General features: G+C 35.5%; 1 protein-coding gene across 4 annotated transcripts in view; it reads left to right on the top strand.

Annotated features, from left to right (window-relative positions):
* Positions 1 to 18,140, top strand: part of SNX13 (sorting nexin 13) — a 153,392-nt gene extending 135,252 nt beyond the window's left edge. For all 4 annotated transcript variants that reach the window (XM_067042605.1, XM_059073776.2, XM_059073775.2 and 1 more), the window contains 5 exons: positions 1,458 to 1,529; positions 3,912 to 4,057; positions 4,313 to 4,381; positions 6,265 to 6,377; positions 14,641 to 18,140. In XM_067042605.1, coding sequence (XP_066898706.1) covers positions 1,458 to 1,529; positions 3,912 to 4,057; positions 4,313 to 4,381; positions 6,265 to 6,377; positions 14,641 to 14,888 — 648 coding nt within the window. In that variant the 3' untranslated portion in view covers positions 14,889 to 18,140. The remainder of the gene's footprint in view (positions 1 to 1,457; positions 1,530 to 3,911; positions 4,058 to 4,312; positions 4,382 to 6,264; positions 6,378 to 14,640) is intronic.
* The last annotated feature ends 2,396 nt before the right edge of the window (positions 18,141 to 20,536 follow it).

Genomic DNA, 20,536 nt, shown 5'->3' with positions numbered 1-20,536 from the left:
CCTGGTCTGGGGGGATCCCACATGCTGCAGAGAGGCTGGGCCCATGAGCCATGGCCACTGAGCCTGTGCGTCCGGAGCCTGTGCTCTGCAATGGGAGAGGCCACGGCAGTGGGAGGCCCGCATACCACAAAAAAAAACCAACAAACAGAAAACAAAAACGGATACTGTAAAATCCAGTCACTCCTCAGTCTCTGCTGCAGTAGAATTTTAAAATCCATTTAAAGCACATATTTAAAATAAGTAAAGTTAACATTCTTTGTACTGTTTTATTCCATTTAGACATGTTTATTCTATAATGTCATTAAAATTTATAACAAAACAGGTATGTGCTGTTGTGTAAATTAGTTTTACTAGTATTCATCAGCAAATATAAAGTCTAATTTCTCCTGAGTCACACGATCAAGATTCACGAGATCAAAGAGAGGAAAAGTCTTTCAACATCATCAATCTCTGCAGCCATATCTTACTGTGCATATACCTGTGAGAGGCATAGAAGAGTTTCCTGGGAAGCTTTTTCATTACGCTAGCAGAATAGGTAGTTGACCAAGTAGTTTTTTGCTTCCTAATTTACATTTTTAAAATAATTTTGACCTAGTTGTTTAAGGTTATAATCAAGACTATAGAAGAAATCATGTAACTATTAGAATGTTTCAATGAAGAGGAAATATATATAAACACTGATAGAATTTCTTTATTGTTAAGAGGCAACTCCTAAAATATAGTGTGTGTAAATCATACTTTTCTATTGATTCTCATACCTTTTCTGATGTTTCATCTTAATTTCTAATCATGGGGAAGTACATTAACACTGAAGTGAGGGTTGTCTTGTGCCGTTTCTGCTGATAGCTACCCATATGACTTCGTACAAGAGTCACTGAACTTTTCCAGGTTTCTTTTTCCTCACCAGTAATGTGAAGGGGTTATAATAGGTGATCTTGATGGTCCTTCCTGTGCTGAGAAATGGTTATCAACTAGCACTGTTTTTTTCTGTCCTTTTCCCCCATAACTTACATTATATAGCAGTCAGTTAATTAGTTCCTTTAAGCCTCTTAGCATACTGTCAGGCTCTTTATGGTAAAAGAAAAAAGATTGGAGTTCTATTCCCCTACTGTGCTACTAACTTTTGGTCTTTAAATCATTTAATCTTACTTAGCTTTAAATTGTAAAAAGTATGGGAGTTTGAGTAATATCTCCATCCAACTCGAATCCTTTTTTAAAGGAAAGAAAATCTGTTGGTAATGAAATAATTACCCTTTTATATTGAGTTTCTAACTGTAGATTGTTAATACTTTGTTAATGCTATATAAATTTTGTTTATATGTTCCCAAAATTAAATTGAATGCTGTTCATTATATTTGATACTACTCATTTTGGTTTATTTTATTGTGTTCTTTCTTTCTTTCTTTTCTGCTTTAGTGTGTTTACTTTGTTGTTGTTGTTGTTGTTTTTAATATTAGGTTCCTCCTTTAATTCCGAAGACTGATTCAGATCCTGAACATTGTCGAGTTTCAGCTCAACTTGATGATACTGTGAGTTAATTTTATTTTGGTAGTATTCAGTTGAAATTCACATCATACTTGGCAGATCTTTTTAACTTTTTAATAAAGTATAATTATATCTGTCATTAATGTACATATATTATAAACATTAAGTTTCATGAATTCTTACAAACTGAACATATCCATGTAATCAGCACTATAAACTAGAAACAGAACATTACCAGTACCCCAGAAATCCCCTAATGCTCTCTTCCTGTCACTATCCTCTCCCCTGCCAAGGATAAACACTATCCTGACTTCTACCCTGCATTTATACTTTATATAAATGAAACTGTGAGGTATGTACTCCTTTAAGTTTGGCATTTTTTGCTCAACATTGTGATAATCTTCCATGTTTGTTTTGTGTGATTGTGGTTTCTTCATTTTTGTGGCCTTACAGTCCAATTTTGTAATTATAGTACAATTATGTTTTGTAAATATAGTACAATATATTTGTTATATTACAAACTGTACTCCTATGAACATTCTGGTACTTGTCTTTTGATTAAATAAATAAGTACATATTTCTTTCTGTACCCAGGAATGGAATTGCTTGGTCAGAGGTTATGCAAAAATTCAGTTTTAATAGATACTGTCAAATAATTTTCCAAAGTGTGTGTACTGCTTCCAATGCCATCAGCAATGCATGAGAATTTCAGTGGTTCACAGCCTGCCAAAACTCAATATATTATGCCTTTTTAATTTTAGCCATTCTCTTTGTTGTATCTCATGCGGATTTCCATTTCTCTGATGACTGTTAAAATGTTGAACCTCTTCTCATAAGTTTATTGGCCATTTGGGTGTCCTGTCTTACATGTCTAGCTCTTTCCCCCATTTTTTTTCTGTTGGCTTGGCTGTCTTTGTCTTTGATTAGTAAGAGTGTGTTGTATAATCTGAATATTGTTTCTTTGTCAGATATAAGTATTTGTGTATTGTGAATATCTTCTTTGTGTGCTTTTATGTTCTGTGTACAATCTGTGCCTACTGCAAGGTCACAAAGATGTTCTCCTATGATTTTCTTTAAAAATTGTTTTTGTTTACCATGCCAAAACTTAGATTTGCCATTCATCTGGGATCAATTGTGTGTATGGAATGAGGTAGGGTTCCAGTTGACCTAAGCACCATTTACTGAGAAGTCCTTTTTTTCCCAGTATATGTTTCTCCCCTGTCACAAATCTTTTTATTTTATGTATTTGGGTCTGGGCTTTATATTCTCTTCTATTAAGCAGAGTTATTTTAAAGTTATAATTATCTCTCTTCAGTTTCTCATTGAATTTCTTTATAATAAACTGTCTTAAAGATAATATTTTTGTTTTTTCAAGAATATTTTAGAATGTTTTTTATGCATTGTACTGTTGTAATATCCATAACATTATATCTTTTGTTAAGGGTTTTTACAATTTAACTGTTTATTAGAATTGTCATGTGGCATCAGACTCATGACTATACTTGATCAGAGAATAGAGCAGTAGTGATTTTTGGCTCCAAAGTGGTTAAGCTATTGAAAAATATGTGAAAGAGAAGGTATGCTAAGAAAATGTTTACAACACAGTGAAAAATGTATGACTCATGCTGTTTTCTCATGAAAAAATTTAAGTATTTAAATTACAACATTGATGAAATAATTGGAAAGAGTAGCTTAGTGATGAAAGAATTACAAAATTACTGGCAGTTATGCAGTTTTGTTGCATATCTAAACCTGCACCTATTATACATTGATATATTTCGACATCAAAGCATTCTAGTTGTCTTTCTTTACTTTTTATATCATTAATTGAATATTCCCGTGATGAAAGTGTACAAATTTTTACTTCTTAAAAATAAAAAGAAAATTCTAGTAATCTAGTTGCCTTTTGTAATGTTAGCTGGATTTTATTTCAGCTTCTTTTTCATGAAAATACCTATATACATACAACGCAGTAACCAAGCAAAACAGATTGCTCTGTGTAGATTGTATTTTGTCCTATTAAATAAAGAGAAATGTTGAGAATATTTTGTTTATTTGAAAAAGATGCCCTAGAGAATAGGCAAAGGGGCTAGCCTTTGCCCTATAAACTAATACAGACTCTACTGCAAGATCACAAATCATCTTTTCCTAAGACCATCATGAATCCAATTTGAGAAGTTTTTTTCGCTACAGCCTTGGAATTTACTCATCATTGTAGAGTTGTAAAATTCTGTATTCTGTCAAAATGGCTGTTAAAAATATGTTTTCTAAATTAGAATGAAATGTTGGTTACAAAGGCTGTAGTATAACTTGTTCTCCAACCTGTAAATAGTAACAGTCATTTGATAAAAGCAGCAAAATTAGCCATTCATAGTAGCGAGGTAACTCAAATAAACGTATCCTTATTTCTTCCCATATTTTGTCAGGTGGATGACAATATTCCACTTAGGGTAATGCTGCTTCTCATGGATGAAGTATTCGACTTAAAAGAGAGAAATCAGTGGTTGAGAAGGAATATCAAAAACCTACTTCAACAGCTTATTAGAGCCACATATGGTGATACTATTAATAGGTACCACTTTTTTTTCTTAAACTACTTAGAGCTGATCTTACTTAGCTTTTGAAGTTTTACTTCTGGAAGCAGATTGCTCAACCTTTTGTAGGTGAATTTCCTTCTCTGGGTCTTTGAAGATCATTAAAGCAGACTATTGCTCTCAGAGATAATCTTCATACAAATTAAGTTGCTTACTCCATGAAAGTAATGTTTCTTTATTTTATTCACCTTCTAAAATCGTGACCTTACTCATTTGAATTTCTTTACTTTCAGAAAAATAGTTGACCATGTTGACTGGATGACCTCACCTGAGCAAGTAGCTGACTTAGTGAAACGTTTCAGGTATGTCTTAAGACACAGTCACTTCTTTCAGATAGTATAGAGTAGAGCATTGTTATCACTAACTTTCATTGCATTCCTTCTCTTCCTGGCCTTAAAGTTGGTTTTAGTCATGACTGATGAGCAAAAAGACTTGCAAGAATTATAAACATTTGTCCCATGGACCTATTCATCTCTGTTTTTTTAAAACCAGAATAGAAAAAAGTGTAAATGAAAAATCTTTAAGATGTTAGGCTACATTTTATCATAGTAATGTGGCTTTAAAATAATTGAAATATTAATGTAGACATGGCATGGTAATATAATCAGGTTACCTAGTTTCCAGGATTAATTTTTCTCAGTTGTATTTGCTAACCTTGATTTGATTGATTGATTGATTGATTGGTTGGCTGGTTGCATGGGGTCTTCATTGTTGCATGCTGGCTTTCTCTATAGTTTCCTCAAGCGGGGACTACTCTTCATTGTGGTGCGTGGGCTTCTCATTGCAGTGGCTTCTCTTGTTATGGAGCATGGGCTCTAGGTGGGCGGGCTTCAGTAGTTGCGGCACATGGACTTAGTTGCTCTGCGGCATGTGGGATCTTCCCAGACCAGGGATCAAACCCGTATCCCCTGTATTGGCAGGCAGATTCTTAACCACTGCACCACCAGGGAAGTCCCCGCTAACCTTGATTTTAAATGAAGAATTTTAGAAATATGTATGTCCAAGGTCTAAATTTTTATTAACTATTTGAACCTCTGAAAAGTTTCAAATTAAGAGTCCAATCCATATGTTCATTCTACAAAAATATTCTGAGCGCCTTCTCTGTGTCTAGCCCTCTTACCAGGGACTGAGAGGTACGGTTCAGTCCCTTCAAGGAAAGCATGCCATGGCAGAGAAATAAATGTGTTTTCTAAAAGCGAGAGATAAGCAAGGCATAAACATTCATGGCATCACGTACTTTGAAGTAACAGAAAGAAAGGAACTGTCAATATCGAACACTGTTTACTTGGCACTGTCCAACTACTTTATGTACACTTTCTGATTTTATCCTGTTTTACGAGATAGGGATTTTTGTCTCCGTTTTGTTACAAGGAAATTGAGGATTTGAGAAGTTAAGCAGCTTGCCCAGAGCCTCATGTGCTGGACAGTGGGGAAACAGGTCTCTCTAATCTGAAGCTAAGTTTCTCCTCACTATACCATACTGTTTCTAAAAGCTGTACCACTTGCCCTGGCACCTTCATTCTGTTTCAGGGTGGGTGGATATTGTTCTTCTGGAGCACTGATTCTCAACCTTGCCTGCACACTGAAATCACTTGGAGAGCTTTAAAAAGTACTAATGCTTAGGTCCCATCTGCAAACAGTCTGATTTAATTAATCTGGTGGAGGACCTGGTCGGTCGTTAAGCTCTTTTAAAGCTCCCAGGTGTTTTCTAATGTTCAGTCAGAGTTAAGAAGGACTACTCTGGGCAGTGTCTCTCTCTCTCTCTCAGACCAAATTCCCAGATGGAAGCTTAGTTACTGTGCTCAATTCCTACCTTTGGCCTGAGAACTAGGGAACAGGAATCAAGCACACTGTGAAAGTAAAGGAGAATGGATTAAATATGTGAAAGAAACATAGTAATCAATACAGCTCTAAGGTGTGGGTGCAGAATTTGTTTTATATTGGCTTAGTTTTAAGTTATTCCAGGGCATACTTCTGTTATTTTTTCTTGTATATATCCTTTAAAACCTAAAATTGAACCCTGTATGTAGTTAGTTTGTTGAATATCACACCTATATAAAATTTCAGAAGTGTTTCCTTTTTCTGTTTACATTTGTGTTTTCTGTAGAAAATTGGAATAATTTTACCAACTTGTATCATTAGAAAATGAAAATGTTTACAAAATTTATTTAATCTTCTTAAATAGAGATGCCTTTTGGCCAAATGGCATTTTAGCAGAGACTATTCCATGCAGAGATAAAGCTATTCGAATGAGAACAAGAGTTGCAGGAAAAACTAAATTACTTTCAATTATGCCAGGTAAGTAAACATTTTTAGTATAAATCTTATTAATTTGTATTTCTTCTGAATTTAAGGCATTGAGCATGCTAAGGATAGGTGCCTTTTGACTATAATAATTATCATTTAATGGCTTATCATATACTAGGCACTGTGCTAGGCATTTCTCATATATCTTTAACTAATCCTCATAACAACATTTTGAAGCCTAGGTACTGTTAACATCACAGCTTTATATGTGAGGAAACAGAAGCTCAAAAGGGTTAAGTGAGTCACTCAAGGTTTATAGCTAGTAGGTGAGTGTTGGGACTCTGACTCAGCTCTGAGTTCCTTGAAAGCCACTGCTTTCAACCACTTGAAAAAGTGTTGCTTTTAACCACTTCACTTTGCTGCCTTGAAACATTTTGAGAATGAAGTTGATGATAAATTCTGTGACAGATGAAAGGGCTGATAAAAGTATATTGAAGTATGAGGTTTTCAGGAAGAATATTTGTTCTACTTAAGAGAACAAACACATTTTTTCAAAGAATCCCTTTGAAACAACTGATTGGCCCATTCTTAATCTTTACTAAAACATGATCCTAAAGAAAGTGTACATAGTGGCATTCTGTTGATCTAATTTGAGTTACTTTAGAACACTGCTGTCTCATTAATGGAGATTCACTTTGTCCGTTTTGTCTTCTCTCAACAAGAGCAGTTTTGTGTAGTTGGGTGGTTGTTTGATCTCTTCTTTGGTTATAAATATCTTTGAAAATACCTAGATATCTCTTCTCCACATTTTAATTGCGGGTGTAGAGAATAGAAAAATATTTAAGTTCTCAATATCTATTTCTTTTCATATAATTGTATTTTAAATTTAAACTCTATTTTCATCGTAGATTTTAATCAACTTTCTCTTCTGACAAGTTGGAAATTTGCCACATAGCTATTTATTCTGCCCTGTAGACTATAATGTTGCATTTGGAGATAAAAAGCAAGTTACAGAAACAACATTTTAGAAAAATTTTTAAAAACCCAATAACCTAGGATATTAATGTAGTGTTAGAATAAACCAGATGGTGCTATAGACTGACTCAGTTATATGGCTGGAAGAAATCTTAATGCATTTATACAGTAAATATTTATTGAGAACCTTTCATGAGCCAGACACTATTCTTTAAACTTATCGTTGCCTTCTTGGAGTTTACATTCTACTAGGGAGACACAGAAAACAGATGAAAGATATAGATAAAGCACAGTATGTTGGATAGTGGTAAGTGCTGAAGAGACAGATAGTGTAGGAAAAGGGAGGTGTCAGGTGAGTTGCAGTTGCAGATAGGGTAGCCATTGGGGGCCTCCCTGAGATGATAACACTTATGTGAAGACTTGAAGGAAGTGAGGATAGATGTAAAAGTATATATTTTTTATATATACAAAATCCCTTACCTGTTTTTTAATAAATTTAAAAACTATTTGCTTTAAATTATATTGTACCCTAGTTAGAAATATACATTTTGGAAGTTGCGTGTTTCTTTTGAGAGCAATAAAGTATTGCTTTTGAGGCCCCTCCTATAGGGGCCCTGACTATGAATAATTAAGAAGAATAATAGGGTATTGGTTCAAGATGGCGGAGTAGAAGGACATGCTCTCACTCCATCTTGCGAGAGCACCGTAATCACAACTAACTGCTGAACAGTCATCGACAAGAAGACACTGAACTCACCAAAAAAGATACCTCACATCCACAGACAAAGGAGAAGCCACAATGAGACAGTAGGAGGGGCGCAATCACAATAAAATCAAATCCCATAACTGCTGGGTGGATGATTCACAAACTGGAGGACACTTATACCATGGAAGTCCACACACTGGAGTGAAGGTTCTGAGCCCCACGTCAGGCTTCCCAACCTAGGGGTCTGGCAACAGGAGGTGGAATTCCTAGAGAATCAGACTTTGAAGACTGATGGGATTTGATTACAGGACCTCGACAGGACTGGGGGAAACAGAGACTCCACACACAGTAGTGTGCGCATTGGGACCCAGGGGAAGGAGCAGTGACCCTGTAGGAGACTGAACCAGACCTACCTGCTAGTGTTGGAGGGTCTCATGCAGAGGTGGGGGGTGGCTGTGGCTCACAGTGAGGACAAGGACACTGGAAGCAGAAGTTCTGGGAAGTGCTCCCTGGCGTGAGCCCTTCCAGAGTCTGCCATTAGCCCCACCAAAGAGCCCAGGTAGGCTCCAGTGTAGGGTTGCCTTAGGCCAAACAACGAACAGGGAGGGAACCCAGCCCCACCCATCAGCAGACAAGCAGATTAAAGTTTTACTGATCTCTTCCCACCAGAGCAAAAGCCAGCTCTTTTGTTCTGGTGGGCAAGTCCCTCCCATCAGGAAACTTGTATAAGCCTCTTAGATAGCCTCATCCACCAGAGGGCAAACAGTAGAAGCAAGAAGAACTACAGTCCTGCAGCCTATGGAACAAAAACTACAGTCACAGAAAGACTGACAAGATGAAAAGGCAGAGGACTGTACCAGATGAAGGAACAAGATAAAACCTCAGAAAAACAACTATATGAAGTGGAGATAGGCAACCTTCCAGAAAAAGAATTCACAATAATGGTAGTGAAGATGATCCAGGACCTCGGAAAAAGAATGGAGGCCAAGATCAAAAAGTTGCAAGGAATGTTTCACAAAGACCTAGAAGAATTAAAGAACAAACAAACAGAGATGAACAATACAATAACTGAAATGAAAAATACACTAGAAGGAATCAATAGCAGAATAACTGAAGCAGAAGAACCGATAAGTGACCTGGAAGACAGAATGGTGGAATTCACTGCTGTAGAACAGAGTGAAGAAAAAAGAATGAAAAGAAATGAAGACAGCCTAAGAGACAGCTGGGACAACATTAAATGCACAAACATTCGCCTTATAGGGGTCCCAGAAGGAAAAGAGAGAGAGAAAGGACCCGAGAAGATACTTGAAGACATCATAGTCGAAAACTTCCCTAACATGGGAAAGGAAATAGCCACCCAAGTCCAGGAAGCTCAGAGAGTAAAAATTAAAGACAAAGAAAAATTATTGAAAGCAGCAAGGGAAAAATGACAAATGACATACAAGGGAACTCCCATAAGGTTAACAGCTGATTTCTCAGCAGAAACTCTACAAGCCAGAAGGGAGTGGCATGACATACTTAAAGTGATGAAATGGAAGAATGCACAACCAAGATTGCTCTACCCAGCAAGGATCTCATTGAGATTCGATGGAGAAATCAAAATCTTTACAGACAAGCAAAAGCTAAGAGAATTCAGAACCACCAAACCAGCTCTACAACAAATGCTAATGGAACTTCTCTAAGTGGGAAACACAAGTGAAGAAAACAACCTATAAAAACAAACCCAAAACAATTAAGAAAATGGTAATCGGAACATACATATCGATAACTACCTTAAATGTGTATGGATTAAATGCTCCTACCAAAAGACACAAGCTCACTGAATGCATACAAAAATAAGACCCATATATGTGCTGTCTACAATAGACCCACTTCAGACTTAGGGACACATCCAGACTGAAAGTGAGAGTATAGAAAAAGATATTCCATGCAAATGGAAATCAAAAGAAAGCTGGAGTAGCAATACTCATATCAGATAAAATAGACTGTAAAGACTGTTACAAGAGACAAGGAAGGACACTACATAATGATCAAGGGGTCAAACCAAGAAGAAGATATAACAATTATAAATATATATGCACCCAACATAGGAGCACCTCAATACATAAGGCAACTGCTAACAGCTATAAAAGAGGAAATTGACAGTAACACAATAATAGTGTGGGACTTTAACAACTCACTTACACCAATGGAGAGATCATCCAAACAAAATTAATAAGGAAACACAAGCTTTAAATGACACAATAGAGCATATAGATTTAATTGATATTTATAGGACATGCCATCCAAAAACAGCAGATTACACTTTCTTCTCAAGTGCGCAGGAACATTCTCCAGGATTGATCACATCTTGGGTCACAAATGAAGCCTCAGTAAATCTAAGAAGATTGAAACCATATCAAGCATCTTTTCTGATCACAACACTATGATATTACATATCAGTTACAGGGGAAAAAAGGTAAAAAACACAAACATGGAGGCTAAACAATACATTACTAAATAACCAAGAGGTCACAGAGGAAATAAAAAAATTCCTAGAAACAAATGACAATGAAAACACTACGATCCAAAACCTATGGGATGCAGCAAAAGCAGTTCTAAGAGGGAAGTCTATAGCAATACAATCCTACCTCAAGAAACAACAAACATCTCAAACAATCTAACCTTACACCTAAAAGAACTAGAGAAAGAAGGACAAACAAAACTCAAAGTTAGTAGAAGGAAAGAAATCATAAAGATCAGAGCAGAAATAAATGAACTAGAAATAAAGGAAACAATAGCAAAGATCAGTAAAACGAAGAGCTGGTTCTTTGAGAAGATAAACAAAATTGATAAACCATTAGCCAGATGCATCAAGAGAAAGAGGGAGAAGACTCAAATCATTAAAATTACAAATGAAAAAGGAAAAGTTACCACAGACACCACAGAAATGCAAAGCATCATAAGAGACTACTACAAGCAACTCTATGCCAATAAAATGGACAACCTGGAAGAAATGGACAAATTCCTAGAAAGGTATAACCTTCCAAGGCTGAACCAGGAAGAAATAGAAAATATGAACAGACCAATCACAAGTAATGAAATTGAAACTGCAATTAAAAATCTTCCAGCTAACAGTCCAGGACCAGATGGCTTCACAGGTGAATTCTATCAGACATTTAGAGAAGAGCTAACACCCATCCTTCTCAAACTCTTCCAAAAAATTGCAGAGGAAGGAACACTCCCAAACTCATTCTATGAGGCCACCATCACCCTGATACCAAAAGCAGATAAGGATAATACAAAAAAAGAAAATTACAGACCAATATCACTGATGAGTAAAGATGCAGAAATCCTCAACAAAATGCTAGCAAGCAGAATCCAACAACACATTAAAAGGATCATACACCATGATCAAGTGGGATTTATCCCAGGGATGCAAGGATTCTTCAATATACTTAAATCAATCAATGTGATACACCATATTAACAAATTGAAGGAGAAAAACCATATGATCATCTCAGTAGATGCAGAAAAAGCTTATGACAATTCAACACAAATTTATGATAAAAACTCCCCAGAAAGTGGGCATAGAGGGAACCTACCTCAACATAATAAAGGCAATATACAACAAACCCACAGCAAACATCATTCTCAATGGTGAAAAATTGAAAGCATTTTCTCTAAGATCGGGAACAAGACAAGGATGTCCACTCTCCCCACTATTATTCAACATAGTTTTGGAAGTCCTAGCCACAGCAATCAGAGAAGAAAAAGAAATAAAAGGAATCTAAATCGGAAAAGAAGTAAAGCTGTCACTGTTTGCAGATGACATGATACTATACATAGAGAATCCTAATGCCACCAGAAAACTACTAGAGCCAATCAATGAATTTGGTAAAGTTGCAGGATATAAAATTAATGCACAGAAATCTGTTGCATTCCTATACACTAATGATGAAAAATCTGAAAGAGAAATTAAGGAAACACTTCCATTTACCATTGCAACAAAAAGAATAAAATACCTAGGAATACACCTACCTAAGGAGACAAAAGACCTGTATGCAGAAAACTGTAAGACACTGATGAAAGAAATTAAAGATGATACAAACAAATGGAGAGATATACCATGTCATTGGATTTGAAGAATCAATATTGTGAAAATGATTATACTACCCAAAGCAATGTAAAGATTCAGTGCAATCCCTGTCAGATCACCAGTGGCATTTTTTGCAGAACTAGAACAAAACTTAAAATTTGTATGGGGTCACAAAAGACCCCAAATAGCAAAGCGGTCTTGAGGGAAAAAAATGGAGCTGGAGGAATCAGGCTCCCGGACTTCAATCTATACTACAAAGCTACAGTAATCAAGAAAATATGGTACTGGCACAAAGACAGAAATATAGATCAATGGAACAGAATAGAAATCCCAGAGATAAACCCATTAACCTATGGTCAACTAATCTATGACAAAGGAGGCAAGGAGACAAAGGAGAAAAGACGGTCTCTTCCGTAAGTGGTTCTGGGAGAACTGGACAGCTACACATAAAAGAATGAAATTAGAACACTCCCTAACACCATACACAAAGATAAACTCAAAATGGATTAGAGACCTAAATGTAAGACCAGACACTATAAAACTCTTAGAGGAAAACATAGGAAGAACACTCTTTGACATAAGTAACAGCAGGATCTTTTTTGATCCACCTCCTAGAGTAATGGAAGTAAAAACAAAAATAAACAAATGGGAGCTAATGAAACTTAAAAACTTTTGCACAGCAAAGGGAAACATAAACAAGACAAAAAGACAACTCTCAGAATGGGAGATAATATTTGCAAACAAATCAACCGCCAAAGGATTAATCTCCAAAATATATAAACAGCTCCTGCAGCCCAATATTAAAAAAACAAACCACACAATCCAAAAATGGGCAGAAGACCTAAATAGACGTTTCTCCAAAGAAAACATACAGATGGCCAAGAAGGGCATGAAAAGCTGCTCAACAGCACTAAATATTAGAGAAATGCAAATCAAAACTACAGTGAGGTATCACCTCACACCAGTTAGAATGAGCACCATCAGAAAATCTATAAACAACAAATGCTAGAGAGGGTGTGGAGAAAAGGGAAGCCTCTTGCACTGTTGGTGGGAATGTAAGTTGATAGAGCCACTATGGAGAACAGTATGGAGGTTTCTTAAAAAACTAAAAATAGAACTACCATATGACCCAGCAATCCCACTACTGGGCATATACCCAGAGAAAACCATAATTCAAAAAGACACTTGCACCCCAGTGTTCATTGCAGCACTGTTTACAATAGCCAGGTCATGGAACCAACCTAAATGCCCGTCGACAGACTAATGGTTAAAGAAGATGTGGTACATATATACAATGGGATATTACTCAGCCATAAAAAGGAACAAAATTGGGTCATTTGTAGAGACGTGGATGGATCGAGAGACTGTCATACAGAGTGAAGTAAGTCAGAAAGAGAAAAGCAAATATCATATATTAACGCATATATGTGGAACTTAGAAAAATGGTACAGATGAACTGGTTTGCTGGGCAGAAATAGAGACACAGATGCAGAGAACAAACATATGGACACCAAGGGGGGAAAGGAGCGGAGTTGGTGGTGATGGTAGTGTGATGAATTGGGCGATTGGGATTGACATGTATACACTGATGTGTATAAAATGGATAACTAATAAGAACCTGCTGTATAAAAAAATAAAATTCAAGAATAAAAGAGAAAAAAAAAGAATAATACATGGTGCTCCCATATTTACATGTCTCTAGTAACTTCATGTTTCCTATGAGTGAACTCCAAACTTCCTTACCCTGACAGTCACAGCCCTGTCAGTTTTCCATTTTTTTCACCACTTTCTCTTACAGGAATCCTAAAATTCAACCAAACTTTACTACCCCATTTCTTGAGCCTGTCTTGTTTTTGTTTCCACTTAGTGCTCATTTGCTCATTCCTGTTCTTAAATCCTTCATCTGTTTGCACCTATGAAAATGCTGCCCAGGTAGCAAAATCTACTTCAGTTGGCACTTCCTTGAAGGGAACCTTTCCTTATTATCTCAGGTTGCATTCCCTCCTTGTAAGTGTCTTTATGCTTTTAGTATTTTAATGGCACTGTTTCTGTGTTGCAAGTTTTTTGAAATCATAGATAAACCTTCACACATTTTCTTATAGTATTTCTCACTGTGCATTAAATGTAGTAAGAGTATGTGTATAGTGTTTTAGAGTTTACAGATCACTTTTCACATTATCTCATCAAGGCTTTATAAATTCAGTTATAATGATATTGGTTATTGTAAATTCCCATTTTACAGATGAGGATGCAAACTCAGGGTAGGTAAGTTATCATATAGGTATTAAGGGACAAGATTACAACTCTAATTTGGGGTTTCCTATTTTCTCCTGTGCTGTATTTGTCTCACAGTATCTATTGCGTAAGTGCATGCATGCTTGCAAACGTATATAAGTTTTAAGTCAGTTATTAAACTTATATTAAGGTCATTAACTGAATACTTACTATTTATCAGTTACTCTGCTTTGTACTTTACATACTTAGCATAGTTTAGGCCTTGGATTTCCTTTGAATAATGAATTGTGTTTATTTCCCCTCTCCCCTACTTCATGTAGATGAACTGAAGCACATTATTGGGGCTGAGACAACACGGAAAGGTATTCTTCGTGTTTTTGAAATGTTTCAGCACAACCAGTTAAATAGGAGGATGGTTTATGTCTTTTTGGAAGGCTTTTTGGAAACCTTATTTCCACAATATAAATTCCGTGAACTTTTCAACAGACTGCATTCACGGTCAAAGCAGATGCAGAAATATAAACAGAAACTTCAAACTACTCAAGCGCCTTCTTTACAGAAAAGGTGACACTCCAATCTACGAAGCTGGTGTTCGTTTTGTCCAGGACTGATGGTGTGGACGGATCTTCTGGGGCTTAACTCATATACTGTTGTGTCTGCACCAGTCTTTTAGTGTCTCAAAGTAGATTATTAATACATCCATAAGACTGTGGTTTTCTCATCCTTGTCTATAATCCAGCCACTACCAAGAGAGATTTCTGTGTCTTAAATGATTTGGTGCATATTTTTGCAACACTGAGAGGATACTGCCCCCGTCTCAAGCAAGAATGACGTTGGTCTCTTCCTTTTCAAAGTAATCAGCATATTCCAGCAATGACAACGTGCCAGAGTATATATATGAGAGCTAAGGAAAGCACAAAACAAGAGTTCACAGATAAATTGGCTGATTTGTTTAACAGTGGGAAACTGTGCAATGTACTATTTGGAGGGATTTGTTTTGCATAATGATTTTATAGGTCTTTTTCAGAATTTTGATATAGTGTAGATAGCCAGGTGAGTGATCTTTGGAACATCTGTTTCAGGTCTAAGGAAAGTGACAGAATGCCCTTAAAGTATGAAGTAACATTATATCCAAAATACAGTTTTGTGACATAAAGTAAAAACCTAGTATAAAATAAAACCAGTCAAAGCAAAAATTTCATTGGATTTGTTCTTCATTGGTAGAAAACAGATTTTAATTGATTCTTTTGTGTCTTAAGGGCTCTATTTTGCTCTTACGGTACTCAGTCATAAGCTTTATTTTGGCATTCTGTGTGTAAAAAGAAGCATATGATGGCTCTTATTTAAGTTACAAAATTATTACAGTTTTCTTTATCTTTAAGAGATTACTGATTATATCATAGGGGCTATAATTTGTTGAAAGAACTGCCAAATACTTCTAAAAATGTGGAAATTTAAAAAACAGTACTCTTGAAAGTTACTATGATTTTAAATTGTGTGATCTAGACATACGTTAGGTGATTGCAAAAATAGCAAATCAAAGGATTAAATGAGTTTATTAGTTGTATGTAAACATACAAATTCTTAACTCTATTATAGTGTACATATATAAAATAAAACAGAACTATAATATTTTTTAAAATAGGCTTTATTTATATTTTGCATAATGTAAAATTCTACTAAATAAAGCAAGTTGGCAAAACCCCTCAGTGTATACATTTAAGTCCCTAAAATAATTTTATACCAACAACAACAAAATACCTTTTCCAGTTTTGGAACCTCTGCATTTCCTATAGTTTTCTCATTCTCCATTTGTCAATCTTGGAAGTCTTCATATGTTTTGTATGCAGGATTTCTGCATAGTTTTAAATACTTCCACTGACTAAGGGTTTGGGTGTGTCAGCGTTTTTTGTTTTAAAAATATTTAACACTAAAACCTTAAAATAGTGAAGCTATTTATCAGACCACTGAGCCAAGATGCTGGTATTAAAAGAACGTCCGGGTGCTTAAGATAAAGGGACAGAGTATTGGTATCCCAGTTGTTTGGGAGCTTTAAGTTTGGAACAAGATGTTATTGTCTTGTTCTCACTGAGATCCTACTAACAAAGTGAAGCCGAATAGAATAAAGCCTTCCTTTAAAGCTTTATAATAATAATCATATTTATTAATAATGCTGTTGTGCATACTTATAGTATGCATATTTTCAGCCTGTGTTGCATGTCTTCAGAATTATGTAAAGGAAATCCCTTTCATTTAAACTTCCAAATGAGAAAAGATCCTTATTGACTCTGGTGGAAGATATAATATTTCTTCTTCTCAGTGTGTCTTCCTGCCCTGGTTTCTCCTCATGCCCCAGGCTTTGGAAGAAAAGATATGTGAAACATGTCTGTAGGAAGCATCAGCATGGCCGTAAGTGCAATGATTTTCAGATATACCCCTGCCCATTTCAAGTATATTTTTGACATAAATAAATCTAAGAGTAAGAGCCTAGTGTGTACATGTGAAAAAGCATTTCTAGATAATGTGAGGAACGCTGGCCATCAACCAGGGAAAGAAAGGTCATGCAGGATTGTGAATTTTCATGGAGCCCTGCAAGAGAACTGCAATCATACCAAAAATTATTTGAGTAAATGGGTTTTTAAAATAATTTTTGTTTAAAAGAGTTTATATTTCAAAAGCAGAAATGTCAAATGGTAGTCTCTGTAAATGGTTATGCATCTTCTCCTTGCACATCTATGTTTTACATCAGAGAGAGCCGTGGTCATGCTAAAATTAGAGATACTTTTTGAATGACTTGGTCGAGCTGTGTGTAAAATATTTAACCCATAAGTCAAGTACAGTGTACTATGTTTAATAAAGTTATTACATTTAATGCATTTACTGCATATATGAATATATACATGAAGAGGCTTTATGTCTTCTGATATTTGATTTTTGAATGTGTTTTTAAGTCAGTGGTGCCTTTAGGCAAGAACCTTCTAAATTAATCATGCTTTGTTTGGGTTTTCTGACTTTTCAGGTAACATAAACTTTAGAAACCATCACTACTAACTTATAGTTAATTCACCTAAAAAGTTGATTGTATGATTTATATATAAGGGTTAGATGGGCATTTCCTATGATTAGGGTTTTCTGATTGTTGCTGAAAACAATTGTGCCATTGACTAATGGATGCACTTGGTTAGCCTTAATTTTTTTTTTTTTTTTTAATTTAAAACCTTGAATATTTCAGCTCCTTCATTTTAAGTTTGTGCTTTGGTGTTTGGAAAAAAATCAGTTAAGTGCTACCAGGAAAATGTACCAATTAAAAAAAAATTAAGAACAATATAAAATTTCACAATCTAAAAGTTTAATTTGTGCAATATTTTCATTTAATGCATGTGTATTTGAGTAATTGTAAAATAAATGAATTTTTAATGTTTTGAGATCTAGTTTAAGCTGTCTTCTTAACCCAACAACTTACATTCCGTTGTTGCTGCATCCTTTTATTTAAGGACTTGTTTTAAAAGTCTTTTTGTCACTCCTTGTAAAATTCTTTTGTTATTAGTAAATTTTGCTTATAGGAGCATGGCTCCTGTATTACAAGGGAAAAATATAAAGAGCACATTTTAGGATTATAAGTGTTAAAAGATAACTTGTGCATATCATTCATTGTACAGTAAGTGTCAACTGTGTGCCTAACTATTCTATCAATACTTCTTTAACGAAGAAACAACAGTCAGAATGTCAGTTATTTTTATTGAACTAAAAAGATTAAAAATTTTATTTGGTTTGCGTTATGTTCTGTCCATTAGAAAATACTAATAAAGTATTAACAAACCTTTTTGTTGAATTTTATTTAGTAGTGATGTGTTTTTATTACTTGAAAAAATACTTGCTCAGTTGTCTTATCTTTACTATCTGTGTATATTTTCCTCTTTTCATTTTAGAAATCAAGCAATTCAAGTTCCAGGTTGATAGATGAACTTATTGAGTGATTAATGACTTACAGCTAACTGAATTTAATTTTTCCTTTTATGGGGCAACTAATTTACTACCATGTGTTAAAGAAACTTCATACTTCCCTACATGCAAAATTATAATTTTCTCATGGAGAGGAAGATCTATAAATAATCCATTAGCAATTTTTGTTTGATCTCATTTTAAATTCATAGCCTGCCTGCTATTTTAGAGGTTTCATTTCTAAAGGCAATAGATTCAATACTCAGAAATGTAGCTCTGCCTAGTTGGTGATATAGTCTTTGCAGGCTTCTTGGATCTATATCCACAGACTTCTCAGACATCAGTGTGATTACTCCTACCCTACCAGGGGCAGGCATGGTGTTTCTCAAAATGCATAGTGTAAAATAGTGGTCCCTTTCAGATGTTCCTGAAGGAATAATTTTATACTTTTATGTAGCTTACGTAAGTCTACATACTATTCAAAACCCTAAAATGTTCCTTCACAATTCAAATGATTGCATCAAAGGTTCTGAAAAGTTATATAATGAATAGCTCTGTTTAACTTTGTTTTCCTGACTTCCCAAACTTAGTTAACTACAGAATCTTTTGTCATAAATACCTATTAATAGCTTGAGGATAGTGTTCCCGAGGAACGTGGTTAAAAAAAAAAATCTTAGTAGGGGAGAAAAAAAGGTGAGGCATCTTTAGTTACACTCTATATAGAAAAATCCATGAATTTGGGAGATGGTGTTTGGTTTTTTTTTTTTTTTCCTGTTTTTTTAGCTTGTCATTCGTATACAAAGTTCAGTGTTTGAAAGTAAAAGGACAATTTGAAAAATTAACAGGAGATATTGGAGTTGAATCTGGCCCTGGATACCAGAATAATGAACTCAGTGAGGGATAATAGAGTATGTCTCCTGAGAAGTAGGAAAGATACTTGCTACTTCTTAAAGATCCTTATTTTGCTGATGTGATCAAAAGAGTAGTAACTAGGAAATGCAAAGAGGAGAGAGAAATGTAATATAGGTCAGATTTTAAAATGTGTGCCAGACATTAATCCATATATAATAGGGAGATGCTGTGTTTGATCTAGGAACAATGGCAGCAGCTAAGAACCTACTACTTCATAAGGAAAACAATTAATAGAATGGAAATTATACTTAATGTCTGTTTCCCAATGCACAGTGTATGAGAATTGTATGAAATGTGACATTTTAAGTTGGCAAACATGAACTTTTACATATAATTGAGTGGAATAATAGGTCTAATTGTTTGTTGGAAAACTGCAAGACCACCCCCCTGGTGATTCACCAGGAGGCCTCTCAGGATTCGGCCTTTAATCATACTCACAGCAAAGATTTCTTACAGCAAAAGGATATAGAAGAAGATGAAAGGGGAAAAGGGTGCATGGGGTGAAGTTTGAGGGAAACCAGGCATGAGCTTCCAAAGTTCCTCTCCCAGTGCAGTCCTGCAGGATACACTTAATTCCCCCCAGCAATGAGTTGTGACAACACGTGTGAAACATGGCCAATCAAGGAAGCTAATTCAAGACTGCCTACATTTTTTATTGGGGGCAGGTCATGTAGGCACCCTCTGCTTGACACCAAAATTCTGGACTCCTGGAAAGAAAGCACATGTTCCACATAAACCGTATATTTTGTACAAACGGTTTACACATACTGAGCCACTTCTATCAGTTTTGGGAATGGTAGGAGTACTCCCGAAATCTAAGTTCTCAGATAGCTGAGAACAAAGGCCAACCTTATAAGCGGGCCTTTCAAAGGACAGTAGTCATACCTGCTATGTTAACTCTTTTCTACACAACTAAACACCTTGATTCAAAGAAATGGCTAACAGAAAGCGATGAGTCGCACTGAAGATCTTTAAGATTTATCCTTGTGTAGAAGCCTCCACACCTGGAAGTGGAAACATGACAGAATTCAGATGCAGATGAAAGGGGAAAAGATAGTGATAATGTTATGAATGTATGTTGCAATCCAAGAAGCTGGAGGAACATATTTGTGTATTTCCAATAAAGATTCCCATAGCAACAGTTACACAGCACTTACTAATCGCAGCTTTTTGAGGTGTAGATACTATTACCTTCAGTTTATAGATGGGAAAACTCAAGCATACCAAAGTTTTAGAGCTGGTAAGTGATCAGGCTGAAATCTCAACAGGTGATCTTACTCGAGTCTGTGCCACAGTTTCTCAACAGTGGCGTTATTGATATTTTGGGCTGCATATAATTCTTTGTTGTGGGAGCTGTACTGT

Source organism: Kogia breviceps, chromosome 9 (assembly GCF_026419965.1).
Source record: "Kogia breviceps isolate mKogBre1 chromosome 9, mKogBre1 haplotype 1, whole genome shotgun sequence".
Taxonomy (NCBI): Eukaryota; Metazoa; Chordata; class Mammalia; order Artiodactyla; family Physeteridae; genus Kogia; species Kogia breviceps.
The sequence above is the reverse complement of the archived record's forward strand: the minus strand, read 5'-3'. Positions and strand labels throughout refer to the sequence as shown.